Consider the following 18,301-nt stretch of genomic DNA (forward strand, 5'->3'; position numbering starts at 1 on the left):
ATGCAGTATACTGTGCCCTCTCTGTTGCATGATGCCACGTTTTGTTACAGCTACTTTGGCCACTGCGTGCGCTCTACTTCTGGTCTCTCTGCATGTTTCTTTAAAGAAAATGACAGCGCAAAGCCCGACACCGTGGACGCTTTCAAGGTAACCTTCCAAAAATTCCAAGAGCACTGTAGAATCTCCGCTGCAGGAATGCGAAAGCCTAAGCGTTCCTGGTGCACACCGTGCCTCACGTTTGTTCTAATTATTATTGTCAGCTAAGTGCACCGTCATCATTGCTAATGTCATCATTGTCATCATTAATTGCAGCGGCATTGTCATCGCTACTACCACCCTCATTGTAGAGTGAGTGAGTGAGTAAAGCTTTAATAAATGCATAGGGACTTTTAATTTCGCCTGTTCAGCCGAGACTGACGAGCGGTTGGCGCCCCTAGTCCAGGGCACCACTGAGTTCCGCCAGCTTGCCAGCTTTGTGACCAGATAGAGCAGGGCCTCCGGGTCAGAGCTGGCCAGCAAAGCCTCCCACTGTGTTTAATTTGGATTTGGAAGTGTTTGATGTGTACTGTATTTTCATGTTATGCGGTAGAGGGTAGGGGTCCTTCTGCACCATGGGTATTCATCTCTGAATGTTGTGGGATGCATCGCGTGTAATATGTGTAAATTAATGAAGGTATCCGTCTGCAGTCGCCTCAGATCTATGGCCTCCTCGTTCCTGAGCATCTTATGTGGCTCCGAATATACTCTCCGCAAGTAGTGTAATGGTGTAGTCGGGGTCAAACGGAATCATGTCCTCTGCCGCGAGTCTGTTAGGCGCACGGTAGGTTGCAGCGTAGCAGGGGGCGGCAGGAAGTTAGGTGGGCGGATGAGGTTAAGAAGTTCGCAGGGGTAAAGTGGATGCCGCTAGCACAGACCCGGGTTAATTGGAGAAATATGGGAGAGGTATTCGCCCTGCAGTGGGTATAGTCAGGTTGATGATGATGATATTGAGGTTGCATATTCTCGGGCTGCGTTGTCCGCGTAAAAGTTCCCCGTGATCCCTGCGTGCCCCGGAAGATAGCAAACAAGGAGAATTGTCGTGTAGGTTTGACAATACCAGGCATGGCGCAGTTGGTTAAAGCGCTCGGCCGGGGATCTGAGGAATGGAGACTCGATTCCCGGTGGAGACTGGATTTAGTTATTATTTTTAACTATCTTGCTCACGGTAGAGTGAACAATGACGTCGTTAGCTGATGACGTCACATTCTCGTGGCATCCCACGGAATCTCGTGAAGAAGTGCGACACTTCTCTTGCACGGACGGTCAGGGTCACGGCCGCGAATTTGAGCCATTAAAGGCTTTCGCCTTAATATATTCATTTGTGCTCAACTTGCTGCGGGATAGATCGGAATTCAGCTGATGGCCCAGAAATAGCCAGGTTTGTATAACGTATGTAATTTCCTCACAGGCAAGGCGAATGAGATAATCCGTTTTTGAAGAGCATGCACTGTTCGCGTTTCACCAAATTCCTCTTTATGCCCGAAGTAGAAACGCCCTGGTTGACCCCGCGGCTATATATATAGTGGTTAGGGAGCTCGCCTACTGTGCCAAAGGATTGGGGATTGAATCCCGGTCGCAACGTCTGTTTTTCGATGGCGAAGGAATGCACTCCTGTTCTGTGCGACGTCAGTGCATGTTAAAAAGTCCCAAGCGATCGAATTTTTCGAAGACTTCCACTATAGCTTTTCTCATAGTCTGCGTTTCTCTAGGACATTGATCTTCATAAATCTAACTAGACCAAACCAAACGCTGGTTGATTTTGCTCTAAGTAATTTTTCTATTGGATGCTGGAGCATGCCAAGTATTTTAGGCTTTAGTGAAGAAACAACGAAAGTGTACCGCTATTGTAAAGATGTCTACAGAAGCAGGCATATGTGGTAAGACCAAAGAAAAGATCGAAAAGAAAAGATGTTTCACGCGCAACAGTTGCCATTTATAAGGTCCCCTTAGTTGTGGTTGCTTTACACTAGATATAGAAGTATAGATTCTTAAGCGGTCTTTTACAAGGAATACTCGTTAACTGAATGAAGTTGGAATGTAGGAGGAAATTGGCAAGTCCACTGCCGCAGTAATGAGAGCTATTATTCGAAGCTCATTTACGCGGATTGCAGGAAGATATAAACACAGAGACAAATTCTCTAGACTGCTGTCACAATATGCTTGCTGCGGGATGAATGTGCTAGCTCCTTTTCTGTCACCATTCTGGAAATAAATGGTATTTTATTTTGAAGTCAAATTTAGGTTTCTCCAATATCTTTCATGTAGTAAGGGCTCCCTTTACGCTATCAATTTTTATTTCATGCCTTTCATTTGCTAATTTTCATCATACACGATATGAAATAATTAATTCCCTTCACATTTCAATTCTGGATGGTTACATGAGTAGAAATGTGATCTGTCAGTAAAACGATGGTAGCAAATAATCATCGAGTTCATAGTACCGTCTTGCAGTGTCATTTCGTCGCTTGCTTCCGCACTGTGTCTTTTACTAGTTCGCACTCTTCTAGTGCAAAAATATTTATCTAATTCTTAGTGGGTGAGGTTAATATCATTCGAGATGTTATTTACAAGGATAAATGGATCCTGTAAAGGAATTCTTTTTCTTTGCAGGTTTTCCAGAACTTTCCAACTGCTGTAGCTCTTTACGACATTGATAATGATGGAGATCTCGACTGCCTTGAAGTGGTCCGGACGGAATTCGAAACGGAGCCCCCGAGCGCAACTTACATACTCTATATCAAAGGCTTGAAAGGACTGTATGTCTCAACTGAAGCTTTTCGCATATATTGTCATGAGCAGAGGTAGCCTGGTTATTCAGCTATTAAAGTAATTTCGTACAGGTATACTGTCTAGATGTATGGCTTGAAAAATATGTAATCAAACAAGTCTGACAATAAATGAAGCTGAATGGAGCCGCCCGGGCACATGAACCAATGCTCTTCAGCTGATATTTGTCTATTGACGAGCAGTGTAAAGCAGAAGTAGAATTATTTTGGGCGTGCAATAAATAGTTCACATAAGTTAAGCTTTCCTATGTTGATTACGCACTTCATTGATGCTGTGAAGCCATCCTGATGGAGTCTAAATTTATGGCTCAGTTTTGCAATACAAAAGACAAGTTCAAAACGGGATAAGTAAAGCTTTTGCATGAACAGTTATAAAATATTAGTTTTGTGATCGGTATAGCTCGATGGTTCTTCCAGTTCTACTAACAGCGCAGAAAAATTACCAGCTGGTACATTGCCTATTTAGGCTGGTTTTATAGTTTTAGAGCAACGCATTGAAAAATCCCAAAAGCGCGAAACTATGGCTGAAAAAAGATCTATTTCGATGAGGCCGTTAAAGTTACCGTGTTTTCACGAAACTTCACTGAAAATGTTTAAGCTCTTTTCTGCACAGAGCGAGTCAGTACCACTGCATGCATTGATAAAAAAAACATTTTGAATGCTCTTTAAGCTTGCTTCGTAAGTAGAAGGAAGAAGCAGGAGTTGTATTTCCTTATGCAAGGGAATTCTTTTAGCTCCCATTCATGACAAGCTTAGCAAGCATTACACTTTAAATGTGTGAACTTGAACACGAATATTTCAAAGTTTTAAACATCAAGCAAGAAGAGCATTTCATAATCGAATATTTCTAAGAAACATTGAAGTCGCTTTGTTCCCAACTCTAGTTCATCCTTGCTAAAATTGCAGTGGGGCATATAAGATATCGGGTATTTTACATTCCTCCTCCCCTTATGTGAAATATTTTGGCTGAAATAACTTTGTTCTCATTGCAGGCGAAACTACACCTATTACGTACGGCCTGGGTTGACACCTGATAGCAATGTCATCGTTATTAACAACGGTAAACACTAGTATGTATAGAATATGCATGCTGGCGCCCTATATTTCAGAGAGCAATTGCCAAATAAATAGATTCTCCGCTAGAAGACTGAGAGAAGCTCTTATATAAAGAACTATAATAATAAATGTCCTAGTAGTCGTTCTGATAACTACGTTGCAAAGTTAGGAAAAAGTAACTCGTCATACAATTTTACAAGGTAGACGTTTCTTGTCTGTCCTCTTCTTGTGATTACCAGGTATTTCAGAATGTTTTGCTTTGCATCCATTTAGAATCTACTAAAAATTTCTGTTTAAACCTTTCTTGCAAGGTTTTTGATGTACTCTGTACAGGCTTTATACGGACAAAATGCATATAGGATAACCAAATATATAACGTTATAATAATTATCGAATGTATGCAATAGATTTTAAATTGGATAAGTTGAAAAGTTAAAAAAAACGCTCAGTAGCAGAGCAGTTGTACCTCTTTTATTATATATATATATATATATATATATATATATATATATATATATATATATATATAGATATGTGTGTGTTTACTATTTATTAGCAATTTCCCTCGTGAAGATTTCATATCTTGGATATGATAACTCTTTATGGAGTACAGGCCATGAACGGTTTCTATAACGAACATAATACTCTGTATTCTCCTAGTCGAGGTGCCACAGAGACACTCACCAATTTTGTCCTTAAGCTTAGTACTTTTGAATTCAACAACTCATATTATTTGCAACAACTCATATTATTTTCAAATGAGCTTTATTACAGCCATGGGCACAGAAAGGCGCCAAAATACACCAACACATTCATAAAAAAAAAAATGAATCAGACTTTCTCTCCTCATTTTCAAGCATACCGGTCTTTTAGAAACGCTTTCTAGATGACATATTAGCAAGTTGGTTTCAAACTGAGGGTGAACTCATTCAGTCTTTCACCTCATTGGGTAACGTACACCCAAACGTCTATTTCACACACAATTACTCAAATAAGGATATTAATCACTAACATTTGTAAAAAGACCACATGCAGACAATACATTCATTACAACAGGTGCCACCCATTCCATTGCAAAACTTCAATCCCCTACTCACAGGCCATTAGACTTAAACGAATTTGTTGCAGTGACCAGAGAGTTTTCAGAAAAATATTAGTTGCATGCGAGTAGCTCTAATGAAGCAATTCTCTACCCGTCTTCTACCATCAGTGCCGTCATTAATAGGACAAAATTAATTAACTATAATCACGTCCATGAGGAAATGCAACCATCATCACATCGCTGAAATCTCATACTAACCTTCAGAAGCAATCTCTCGAAGAACAAAATCCTACAAAAACATTTCAATATCATTGAACAAAATGGCCTGCTGTTCAACCTTTTCTTAGCGGTCTCTCAGGTAACATGCAGAACAAAAGAAAATAACCAAACCCACGTCGTGCACTCAACAGTCGATAATCCGATGCCTTTGGTTTGCGCGCCACGTGGAAAAAACCGATGTCAGGTTTGCAAACACATGCAAACCACCACCCTTGCCAACCGTCCCCATTCAAACGTCAAGCATTCGAACTGGGGAGATTTAAAATGCGATAGTGTGATGACTGTCTAATGGAATACATAGGAGCAACAAAATATTCATTTCGACTCCAATTTAATAATAACCGCTCACATGCTCAATATCTTCTCAAACTCTCTGTTGTAAAATACTTACGCGAGAAGGGCCATGAGTTTAATGAAGCTGAGGTAACAATATTAGAGTGGCTTCAAAACCACTCGGGATCGCAAGCAAATAGAGCCATACCTTATTTTTAAATTCAAAACCGTGCGAAAACACACAATTTGAAGCCACGCCATTCTATTCTCTCATCCGAGGCCGGATACTTGTACGAAAAGTCCAGCTCTAAAACGGAAAGCTCCACTGACTACGTTATATCCGATTATTCGTTATACCCAATTTAACATGCAAACTTGGGGAAATTATTCCCACCCCATTTCTACTCATTCTGTTGGTACCCAAAGCGTACCTGCCCTCATTTTTTAACCATTTGTCCTTTCTGGCTACCCTATTATCTACGATTTCTTACCCATAACAACACTTCAGGGTTTCTTTCCCTTCCTTTATTGTGGTTGTCAAGGTTCGTTTCCCTTGCTCTCTGGGGCCAGTTGGAAGCTACAAAGCCCAGCATTCTTCAACTAAGTTAGTTGCCTGGCAGCACACCCAGCGTATACCCCTTCAGCTCAGCGCGACATGCCTGTCAATCAGCAAGCAGTAGCTAATAAAAGAGTGGGGACGTCTGAATACTGTACTTCTCTAGGGCTCATGTTCTCCGCAGTCTGTATTTGCTGTACACCTCCGATTCTATTTCATTCACATTATATCATTCGTTCCTTTCAGTGTTTTTACTTACCCTGCTTTACCTTTGCGCTCGCTTGACTCCTATAAAAAGGGAAGCAGCAGCGAAAGAAAAGCTCTCTTTAATATCAATCCTCCGGTCAAAGCGCGAGCTAAATGGAGCGTACAACTCCCGTTTACTCTTTTATTTCTTTAACGTCTTCAGCCTTACAACGACTTACTCATCATAATAATTCACACCTTTTTAAATATTTAGTGCAGGTTGCAATTTTCCTCCTACCTTGATTTTAACCACCAATCAGCTAAGCTTCGTTTGGTTATTTCTTCCCGCTTATCGTCTGTAGTGTCTATTTGTTTCTCCGCTGTCCTCAAACCCTAATGCTTTGAATACGATGGATGGATATAAAAGGCTTTCAATCGGGTGGCAGCTCGCGCCATTTGTTGCAGAAGCACTGTACGATGGAAATAATTTTGCAGTGAGCGCCGCATCGTAGGCAATCAAAGCGGAAATGTCTTTACTACACGCTTCAGAATTACTTCTGGGGTTAGTTTCTTTCCAATGACGCACCTGAAGTAAGCTGACAGTCATAAGGGAATGTGTACATTTAGTCCACCTTTATTCGGAGAAAAGCAGCGTGGTTCTGTGGCAGAGTGGTTGCGTACTCTCCTCGCACTGCGATGGAGCCGTGTTCTCCTCAGCGGGTTTAAGCAAAACTTTATATTGATTGTTTCTTTTCTTCATTCTGTTAATCTCGTTACAGCCACAACGCGACACCACTTTTCTGCGGCACGGAGCCCTTATAGCTATAGCATTAAAATGAAGATGGAGTAATGCTGACAACTCCATAGCTATTCAAGAGCATTCAAACTATATTTTTAAAAAGAGACTGCGGGCATCCAGATTTATAATAAGAGAAGCGGGGCTATTAGTGCCTTTGAGCGATAGGGTGCTATCCCAGCTATCTATAAGATTGAAAGATCTAAACTATAAATACGAGGCTTTCCTGTTTAAACATCTAATAAGCAAATTTCATTAATTTAGGATCTGAAATCCTCAGTTTTATCACTGAAAATTGTGTGATTCGAATAATTGTGAAATTAACGAAACTAAGCTGAGATTAAAAACAAAGCATATTACTATACATACGCCGAAACCTCACTACCGTACTTAAAACTTTCGCAGTGTTAATTGAATGTATAGTGTAATAAATGCTTCAATCACAGTGAATAAAGAAAGAACAGAACGACACACAAGCTTTGTTTCCCTGTTACTTGATTGCTGTATATTTTGACTTATTTAGAACATGATACTTAAATAACCAACCGACAACAAGTGTCCTTATGATCGGAAGCTTCCTACCACGGTGCAACCCGGATCAGACGCGGTTCGCTTAGGCATAACTATCGAAGTACTACTGCTTTCTGAATCAATTACAGGCTATGACCACCCACTAAAGGATCATTACATATATTCTGACTACATGACCTGCGTTATCATGGAGTTTCCCATGGAAGGTCATTACGGTAAGCCATATAATAGCATTATAATGGAGCTGCAAGTACTTTTAAGGCCAGATTCCTCCTGAAGTTTTAATTACGCCAAAGGAGTTTTATTTGTTTCAGGTGCTTACTTTGTAGAAAGTGATTAACTTGTAGTGAAAGTACTGTTGCGTATTACAGTATTTCGAAAGAAAAGCTTGACAGAGACTGCTCCTTCGGTAGTGCGTGGCACTTCTGAAGAGTAAAGGTTGGGTGGGTAGGTGCTTCTAGTGTTCCCGTATATGTCAGACGCGCTGAAGCCAAATGCAAGCCGATGGAAACCATGGTGCAGAGGAATTTAATAATACGGTGACCTGTTCGCTGATACATTTGCAGGTTGGACGTTACACGTAGGATATGGGCTGTTGAACTTGCAATGGAGGTGGCTAAAAGTATGGCAAGGCAGGGTGGTGGCCTTATCACCACGCCCAAGGGCGCTTAAAGAGACGAAGAAAATATACTGACGGTGTGAAGGTCGGAATGGGGCGAAGAGACGAAAACGATATGGGCAGTGTTCTTGGAATTTTGTTGGCCTTCTCCCTGATTTAACACTGTCTTTAGCAAGCTGGCAGTCGCAAAACTTGTCCTAGTATCACATCCACATTCAATTTGGGAAAGCTCAGAATCCGCTTTCATTACAAAGGTGCCAAGTACATTGAAACAAGAGGTCGATAGTAGCCAGGAGCCGCTCAGATGTGACGACAGCAAGACACAACAAAGCTATACATCCCAGAACATCAACTCGCGCAAAGCATAAAATACACGACGAGAGGACGAGGTTACCTGAGTGTTACCGCAACTCCTTTAAAGAGAAATATCGCGAGGAGGGGCATAAAGCCTCTTCCTCTTAACGACCTGAAACAAATGAGCTTGGGGTGCACACGCTCAACACTGACATAAAATTAATCAAAAAGTAATTCATTAATTGGGGTTTGGTGAGTAGTAAGAAACGTAGCAGCGTTGATTGCGACTTATAACAACATATTTCACTTACGATCTCTTAGTTATGCTGTGCGGCCTTTTAGAACTGTGAACGATCATGCTTTCGAGCAGGGTGCATGCATATATTATAAAGTGTGTACAAGAAGACCTTCATTCATTTAGGTAAGAAATTGAGAAAGTCTTCTTTTCACATTCTGATATGAATGAAGTAGTATATGAAAAGAAACTTATCTAGAAGAGTTAAACTGATTTTGTCCTGAGAATGCACGTTTCCCCTTGAGATTTCTCCATTATAGATTGTATCACTTGCAAAAATGTCTGACTTTCATTAAGCTACTGCAGGTATGTTTCAGCTAGTGTACATTTTATTAACAGAGGCGCTGGAAACGCGGCGTGAGCAAATTAAAATGTTTTCATTACGCACAGTAGTTGTTTATTCTCATCACCATGTCTCTATATACCGTCTGAAACCAGTATGTTGCCTCCCAGTTGCTCGTACACTTTTCGCTTCGTGCGATGCCTTGTTTTAGATATCATTTGCAATAAAACCTCCTGCTATTTTTGCAGAATGCGTGTTGTGGGTCAGAAGTACAAAGAAGGAAGATTTCTCTCAAGACTGCATCAACAAATTCCAGGAAAATTGCAATGAGGGATTACCAACATACGACAAGGAGACCTGTGGTGAAATGTTTCAGTAGAGAGTCTGAGCGCATCCTTTCGCCCCATTGGAACGTCAGGGAGGAAATAAAGCTTGATTGACTGTCGCGGATATCTAGTACTATTGATGCATTCCTTTCATTTATCGGGACGATTTTCGTGACATTGCTCTTGTTCACTTCCGGCATTTGGAAACACATCTGAATAACGCGGGAAAGTAATGGTGAGAACAATGTGACCATAAAATAAGTGTACGCTGTGTACATAGTACAGATTATATATTTTTAAATGGAAGGTTATTACTGTAGTACCGCTGATATTGGAAAAGCTCACAGCTTACAGAATATTTCTGCCTTAAAGGGGAACGGCTCTCTCTGATAGCGACATGGCTGTCGACATGGCGAGCATGGCGCTGCTACCGACATAAAATGTTAAGCTTTGTTTCCGGATGCCAGGCATTGCAAGCACGTGATTTTCATCTCAGCTTTAACTGAGAAATATTTGCGTGGTATTCAAATGACTTGTTGATGTTAATCCACCATCTGCACGCTGTAAACGAAATCACCTTTTGCGTCAGTAGTGATGTCCTGCCGTCTAGAGGCTTAGTTATTTAGCAGATTGATAGCAGGGCTCGGAGAACGACAGGAATGGAGTAGGGAAATATGACTTAGATAGCATTTTCCTTGTTACCATAATGCTAATACGTCTGTTGAAAGATTAGGAGCTTATCCATATTCTTCTAATGAACCACGTACACTGATTAAATTATCATTCGTACAGCGGTAAATGAAGATTACCTGTGTAAATGCACGCGAAGGTTGATAACGCTATAGTTTCCCAAACAAATGGAAGAAATTGTAGGACATGGTTTCAAAGGCGCTGACGGACTAACCTAGTTCGTTTATTTTAACGTAGGGTGGCGCCCTTATTTCAATTGAAACCAGTTACAACCGACACAATTACAACCGACTCGCTGATTCTGCGATCGTTTCAGTTGTAAGCATGCATGTCGCAGGAAAGCAAATGCGAACAAATATGCGGCGTAGATGTGTGTCCAAAACTCGAGCGGATTGCATGATAAGAGCTATGTCAAGAAAACGCCGCCCTGTTAATATAGGAAACAAGAAGGGAGAATCGTTGGCATGGAATCCTGAAATAAGCCACATGGAATGGACATGGACAGGACATATACAACTCATACGCATCATTTCGAGATGCCACAAGTGCATGTGCGCCTCATGTCAAGGGGAGAACAATCAACTGACTTCCTCCTATAACAGCAAAGTCTACTACACGAGAAACAAAGCGTAGCAGGTGACAGCGTATACAGATCGGGAGGCAAGGTTGTGGCTGGGTTTGGGTAAAGTTGGGGTGACATGACAGTTAAAGCAAATTATATTTCATTGTAAGAAACACCTGCTTTGTGTAGCGGACAAAGCAGGGGTATGAGCGGTACATATGGTAAAGAACGAGTAGTGGATAACGAAAAGTGATAGCACCGAATCAAACATAATGCATGAAATGTCTTTTTACTCCAGCTCTTTGGCATTCAATCTAAAGTAAGGTGAGGTGCGTCGTATAGTTTGTCGTTTAGTGTTCAGAGTCCCGTTGTGACAGTGTTGTGAGTGACGCTTTGTTGGAGGACTTTGAAATTATTTCGACCACCTGCGGATCTTTAACGTACAGAGACATCGCCCAGCACACGGACGCCTTGCCCCCTTCGGCTGCGTCGATAAGCGGCCGTTGCGGCCAGGAACAATCCCGCTTTCTTGAGCTCAGCAACGTCACGTTCTAATCGCTGAGCACCCGCGCGAGACTTGCTTGCCTTTTCCGCAGTAACGTGACTGCACACTCCTCTGTCTTTTTTTTTTTGTGTGTATATCATGCTCCTACTGTGCAAAAGCACCCGGCTTGAGACTACTAGTAGGTAGTATGGTGCAAATAAAGAAAACTGGCTTTATTGTGGTGATCAATGCCCACGAACCTTTTTCAGGGGTGCGCAGCAGCGAAGCTGCAGCCAAAATCATGCCTTTTTCTTGCTAGAGGTTTGTTGAATGATTGTAGGTGAGAGAAAATTTAAAGAAAGTGAAACAATTTCACTTTAAATAGGCCCTAAAGGTTGTGGAAATCCTTCGCTACAGGCCTGCTGTGTAGAGTTTCATTTCTTACATCGTCATTTGGTTCTTTGGCATAACATTGGGGATGATACCGCGCCTTCAAACATTTTGTGAAAACCAACCGGACCATTGTCTCATAGCCACCGAACCTGAGCGTTGCCGAAATTTATAATTATGATCAGTTGGAAAAAAAATTGGGGCACGCGGTAAACTAGATTCTGCACAAACGTCCTTAGGACAGCCCCTTTACCCTCCCCCATCCTCAACCTCGCGCGCTACGATGGGCATAGGTAATCGCTTTTGTCCGATCGGTACCGCAAATTCTTCAAATTTCCCTGTCGGAGAGTGTTGGCACTTGAAGCATATTGCACATGCTAGCAGAAAAGGCCTGTGGAATAATTTTACTACGTGGGCCCTCTGCCGTTTCAGACATTGCGCAAAACACGGACGCTTTTCGTTTTGTGTCTATCGAAACGCGGTCATCACGGTCACGATTGAACTAGCGTTCTACGGCTCAGTAGTCTGACGTTATAACCGCTGAGCGAGAACGCCGCGACACAACCCTATAGATATGCACCATAGACTACATGTAGTGCAGGGTTTCAAGGATCGAACCGCTGATAGGCTAATTCTAGAATATAGCTGTGTTACTCCGTGTGCAGTCTTTACCAGGGCATTATACTAATATGATCCACAGGATATGTAAGCATCCTAGATTTGGAGAACCTGACAGGACAGATGAGTTATGCGAGGTCATCATCATCATCATCATCATCATCATCATCAGCGTGACTATGCCCACTGCAGGGTGAAGGCCTCTTCCATATTGATCCAATTAACCCGGTTTTGTGCTAGCCGCATCCACTTGAAACAAGCAAACTTCTTAATTTCATCCGCCGAACTAACTTTCTGCCGTTCCCTGCTACGCTTTCCTTCCCTTCGAATCCAGTTTGTTACCCTAAGCGACCATCGGTTATCCTCTCTTCGCACTACGTGTCCCGCCCATGCCCATTTCTTCTTCTTGATTTCCACTAGAATGTGAGTAACTTCAGTTATTTCTCTGACCCAGTCTGCACGCTTCCTATCTCTTAATGTTACCCCTACTATTTTTCGTTCCATAGCCCTCTGAGTTGTCCTCAACTTAAGTAGAACCCTCTTGGTTAGCCTCCACGTTTCAGCTCTATAGGTGAGTGCAGGTAAGATGCAACTGTTGTATACTTTCCTCTTGAGCGATACCGGTAAGCTGCTAGTCATAATCTGCGAGTGCTTGCCAAATGCGCTCTATCCCAATCTTATTCTTGTTATTTCCTTTTCATGGTCCGGATCCGCGGTTACTACCTATCCTAAGTAGATATATTCGCCTACTACTTCCAGTGCTTCGCTACCTAACGTGAACTGCTGTTCCTTCCCGAGGCTGTTGAACATTACCTTAGTCTTCTGCACATTGATTGTCAAGCCTACCTTTCTACTTTTCCTGTCTAGGTTAGCAAGCAATGTCATCAGCAAATCGCAGATTATTAAAGTATTCTCCATCTACCCCTATCTCTAACTGCTCCCATTCCAAGTCTCTGAATATTCCTCTAAACAAGCTGTGAATAGTAGTGGGGAGATCATGTCTCCTTACCTAACATGTTTCTTTATGGGAATTTTGTTACTCTCTTTATGCAGAACTATGGTTACTGTGCAGCCACTATATATATCATCCGGCACTTTCACGTACGGCTTGTCTACCCCCTGATTTCGCAATACCTGCATCACTGCCGAGGTTTCTACTGAGTCAAATGCTTTTTCGTAATCAATGAATGCTATGTATAAGGGCTTGTTATATTCCGAGCATTTCTTGGGAGGTACTAGTTCTCAAAAAGGACGAAAATTAGAGGACTTCTAAGCTGCTGAAGTGGACGTGGAGCGAAAGCGTTTGTTGCGGACAACGGAGCGTTGCATCGAACACAATAAACCAGCATTTTGTAGAACGCACAAAAGTTCACCGGCGTTCTAGGCGATAGACTTTCTTGCCCAGCGCATGCGATGTCGACGGAAGCTTTCCTGCTTTCCTGCTCCACTCCATCAGTTTCTGCGGCGGCAGCACATTCGTAGTGTGGAAACAACCCTTCTCTCCACGCCGGCACGCGCATCTGCTGGGATGCCGCTACCATACTCCTCCTCTCTGTAGTGAGTGCAGCAGCGAAACACCTGTTGAACGACGCAACTGACTCTCATGGCACCGGCGCATGCGCGCTGCGGCTCTTTCTCAGGCACCGCGAAATGCGCGAAGCGTAATGTAGAGTAGTTTTCGTTACAAATGGACACCAAAAAGCCATCCTTTTGGTGCAAGCCGCTGCTGAGGTCCAGGAAGGAGATCCCGGTCGACGGCTAAGGAGGAGGGTATACGACTGGGACCGAGCTTCATCACGGATAATCCATTAACCTTTTAACTGGTGCGAATAAATATTATGTTTCTCTCTCTCCCTCTCTAATAACAGCTTTTCCGGGCCCAAATATAAAACATCCAGAGCTGTCTTTCTGGCCGAAATTTGGCTCTGCCTCTGAATCTTAGAGCGCAGCTCTTTGGCGCCATTCCTGCGTTTCACGACGTCGTCGCCGTCGCCTTCGGCGTTGGCCTTCGTAACAACTCCGCTGACCGGGCACCGCTCGCTCGCGCCGCCGCCGCTACTGTCACCACCATTCGCCGCTGAGTGTACCCCCCTCCTCTTCTCATTCTGCGTGGTAGCGACGGTATACTCCGGTTGCCGAAGCGCCGGCTCTGCATCAGGGCATCACGGTGCGTGCATTCGAAGCCGAAACGCAGTCACGCGGACTTGAATCGCTAGCAGCGTCAGCGGCATCAGTCAATCGCTGCTATGTATTCGCCACGCAATGTTCCTTTGGGCCCACGCGCTACCTCCCGCAACCTCCCAATTATTTAACTGCTCTCTTCGCACCTCCTCCAATGCTATCCTTGTGCGGCGGCAATCAGATGTGCACCGCCCTAGCCGAAACGCATAGCCGCGCGGAAAAGCTGATGATCTGCATAAAGTTTCGCATTAGGAATTAACGTAATGATTTGGCATTTTTTTTAGTTTCTTCAGGATATTATATCGCATTATATGCATGAGTATTCGAGGGTTCGATCCCTCGCACCCTTCCACTGAAATTCAGGAGCTCGAGTTGGCGGGTAATAACAAAGCAGCCATGTCACGTGATGAAGTGGCGTCGTACAACCCTACGACTAACCAACTGTCAGCTACCAGTTCTCAGAGCATGACAATGATTTTTCGGTTTTCGATCGCAGCGCCGACGCCGACATCGCCGATAACAATTTTTCTCTTCTACTGCGCCTGTGACACGAATGTGTTAAAAGCGGAAGTTTCCGATATAGCACCCTCCGCGATAACTTGGCATCAACCTTCCGATATGATAAAAATGAAAACAAAACCCTCCCACAGACAACTGAAGCCTGCTGAGCAGAGAAAATTGCGAAAGCATTAGCGTTTGTCGCTTCTGATGGTGCTGAATCACGTGACACTTTGTCTCGTGACTGCGATGTGACGTCACCACTTTTTGGAAGTCGTCCTGAAGCACGTGTCACTTCCATTATATTGACTCAGTCATGATATTATCAAACTAATCGTGATTACATGACTTCTTACTAACGTCGCATTACCAGATATTATGCTAGATTACTTATCATTACACTACTAATAATTCTATCACTGATGAGACAAGATAAAACTTCCTATGACATTACGTGACGTTTGGGACCACCACGTCTGATGACAGATTCTGCGGACGCAGACACTTCCGGTGACGGCTTTCCTGTCTCGTGATACATACAAGGCTTCTGCTTTATTAAGCGCATGAAAAGAGATTAAAACATCAGAGACTTAAAATATGAAACATTATGAGAGCGTTTAAGCTTCGCCTTATGAGAAGACACCAGGGCGCCTTAAAAACTGCCTTTTGATTCTGCGAATTTTTAGCATTCAGGGACTGCCGCAAAGATTCGAAAAGTGCTAAAAGTGTTCAGTTGGTTTGGTTGTTGAAGAAGGAAGGTGCAATATCTGCCTTACATCTCGTTGGATGCTTACACTGGCAATTAACGGCGTAGAATTGTGGGTAAATATGTCGTTGGATCGATTCCTCATCACGAACTGCCTTCCAGCCTTCCAACCGGGCTGCCAGATGAATGCTAAATAGGTATCAAAATGTTATGAAACCACAGGGATCGCTGTGCAAAAGGGATGCGTCAGAGTTGATACTATATCACATGCACACCTTTTCCGTCACGTTTTTGCCAATTCCTTCTATTGTTTTCTCCTATCTCTTTTTGATTATATCTTTGTTAGGTGCTATAGGAGATATCCAACTCAAGTCATGAGCACCATTTTGTGGTGCTGTGCACAGCTTCAGCAGTACAAGCCAGTGCACGCAGCGATCAATCGAATAGACATGCTGTAGCCTTTCGCGATGCTACCTGTATCAGACAGGGCAACCGCTGTCACGTAGGTACATAATACTAATAGAGGCAGTTGCATAACAATAATGGTGACTCTGACTGAAGCCCAAGATTCAGTCGATCCCGCGACCTATACGTTACTCGAGCTCCGGGCTTGATTGGATTGGAACCCGCTACCTTATCGAAACCAAAACCGCGACTCCTACTTGACTCGATCCACGACTTTATCAGACTCGAATACACGATATTATCCTTTATTATATTAATAATAACTCTCTTAGTCACTAACTTCCATCGCCATCACTGATTCAATGTCGCTATTGCTAACTATCGCACTATCACACCACTATCGACTATCACTATAATTATCCCCACTGCCACTATCACCAGTACTGCATTACTATTTATTGATATATCATTACCAATCACTCTCTAATCTTGCTTCATCCCCAGTATTTATTTCATACTATGTTGTTGTCGCTATTTGCTTATTACATTATTTTAGGCAGTCATTGTAGTCATTAATTTGCATACATCAGACTATGCAATTGGAGGTTACACTTTTTGTGGACACCGTTCCTCTCACGCCACTGACGAGCCAAAACGGTAAAATCACGAGAGTGGCACTTGCAGGTGGTAACAAGAGGCGACATGGTCGGACACTCTTCAGTCGGCGGGCTGTGCTACGTCTGTACATTAAACTTGCCAGGATTGTTGAATGATGAGTAATAGACGGTATTCTTAAGCCGTGCTGGTATGTGTGTACGAAGTAGCTAAAGCTTGGCTTCATTGCCCCATTTTAAATATATTGTAGGACAGAATTTAAAACGAGCTAGAACTTGCTAAAATAAACCATGCCATTTGACCTTATAGCCGAATTTGGGGCCAAATTAAACCGGAGCGATATTATGAATGAATTTTGTTTTATCAACGGAGAATAAATAACCATTTAGTGAGAACAAGTATAGCTAATAGCTAATGATGCAGTTCCGCAGCCATTTACCAAATAATCTCAGCTTTTTAACGCTTCTAATGAAAATACCATCACTCAGGAACGCCTAATTTGAAATTAGCAGCAGATAGGCGGCGCTGTTCAGGATACTAGGAAGGAACAATACTTTCAGGAAAGGCGGGTTTCATTGCAGTTGGAAATTCATTTCCTAGCCATAGCACATGCGACGTTTAGCGGGGGTTTACGTTACTCAAACACGTGCGGCTAGGCACTGCCAGAAACAGAAAGAAAACGCGCGCCCAGGCAAATATTAGTGAGACTTGTTATTTGCGGCACAGAAAATCATGGCGCTCAAAAAACTCTACACATGGTCAAATTGCGCTGTCGCCATTCTTGTCCTATCAGGATGACATCAGAAATAAATGCGCACTGTCACAACAAATGGCCAGGAAAAAAATGTCGCCTTGTTTCTAACCATAGTAGTGAAACAGACATATGTTATAGCATGTGTTAGGCTGCTCAGCTGCTGTACAAAAGAATGCGGCACCGAACCCCGGCCGTGGCGGCTACTTTGTCATGGCAAAAAAGGAAGGCGTCTGTGGGCTGTGCGATGTCAGCGCACGCCAGAGGACCCAAGGTGGTTGAAAGTTTCGGAGCCTTCTAATACGGCGTGTCATTTATGCGTTAACGCATTTAATTATTTGACTTTTTTCACAGCAGGAAAACACAATGCCTGATTGAGGAACAGAAGCTAAATGCAGTTGGTACCGACGAGGCCTGTGTACTTATGCAGTTCGCACTGATGCTGCAACGTAGATTTAAATAACAGTATTTTTCTTTAGAAGGCGAGATATATAACGCGACACAGCACTAAAATTACAAAAAATGTCTCTCAGGTACAATTGCAGAAAGGAGCAGACCACACATTGGATGGTATTAGCTCAACTTCCATCTACTTATCCGAAAACAAACTTTTGAGTAATAGCGCAAACTAAGACGCATTGCATTTGTAGATTGCGAAAAAATTTACACATAACGTAAAACGAATACAAAAACAAGCGAGCAAGTGAAGATGCAAAGTAAATTTTCTCAGTTACGCAAGAATTATTTCACACACTAAAGATAATGTCTGTGTATCTTTTATGCCAGAGGACAACAGTACCTCTCTAATATGGCGTTTAAACACACGTCGTCCACATTCAAGGTTTAACATTTCTTGAAATTTGTTTATTTTTGGTTTGGATCTTGGTATCTGGGGTTTGACGTCCCAAGGCGACCCAGGCTATTAGAGACGCCGCAGTGGATGACAATGGAAATTTCGACCACCTGGGGTTTTTTGACATGCACTGACATCGTACAGCACACGGGCACCTTGCTTTTCGCAGCCATCGAAAAGCGGCCGC

The 18,301-nt window shown here is 42.9% G+C and overlaps 1 protein-coding gene across 1 annotated transcript in view; it reads left to right on the top strand.

Annotated features, from left to right (window-relative positions):
• LOC146198767 (uncharacterized) overlaps nt 1-18,301 on the top strand; it is a 64,259-nt gene continuing 45,958 nt past the window's right edge. The window contains exons 1-4 of the mRNA XM_084591975.1: nt 1-147; nt 2,650-2,795; nt 3,818-3,885; nt 9,284-9,410. Of these exons, the coding sequence (XP_084448101.1) occupies nt 1-147; nt 2,650-2,795; nt 3,818-3,885; nt 9,284-9,410 (488 nt within the window). The remainder of the gene's footprint in view (nt 148-2,649; nt 2,796-3,817; nt 3,886-9,283; nt 9,411-18,301) is intronic.

Source organism: Amblyomma maculatum, chromosome 2 (assembly GCF_055883805.1).
Source record: "Amblyomma maculatum isolate TAMU_Amacu chromosome 2, ASM5588380v1, whole genome shotgun sequence".
In the NCBI taxonomy this organism is placed as follows: Eukaryota; Metazoa; Arthropoda; class Arachnida; order Ixodida; family Ixodidae; genus Amblyomma; species Amblyomma maculatum.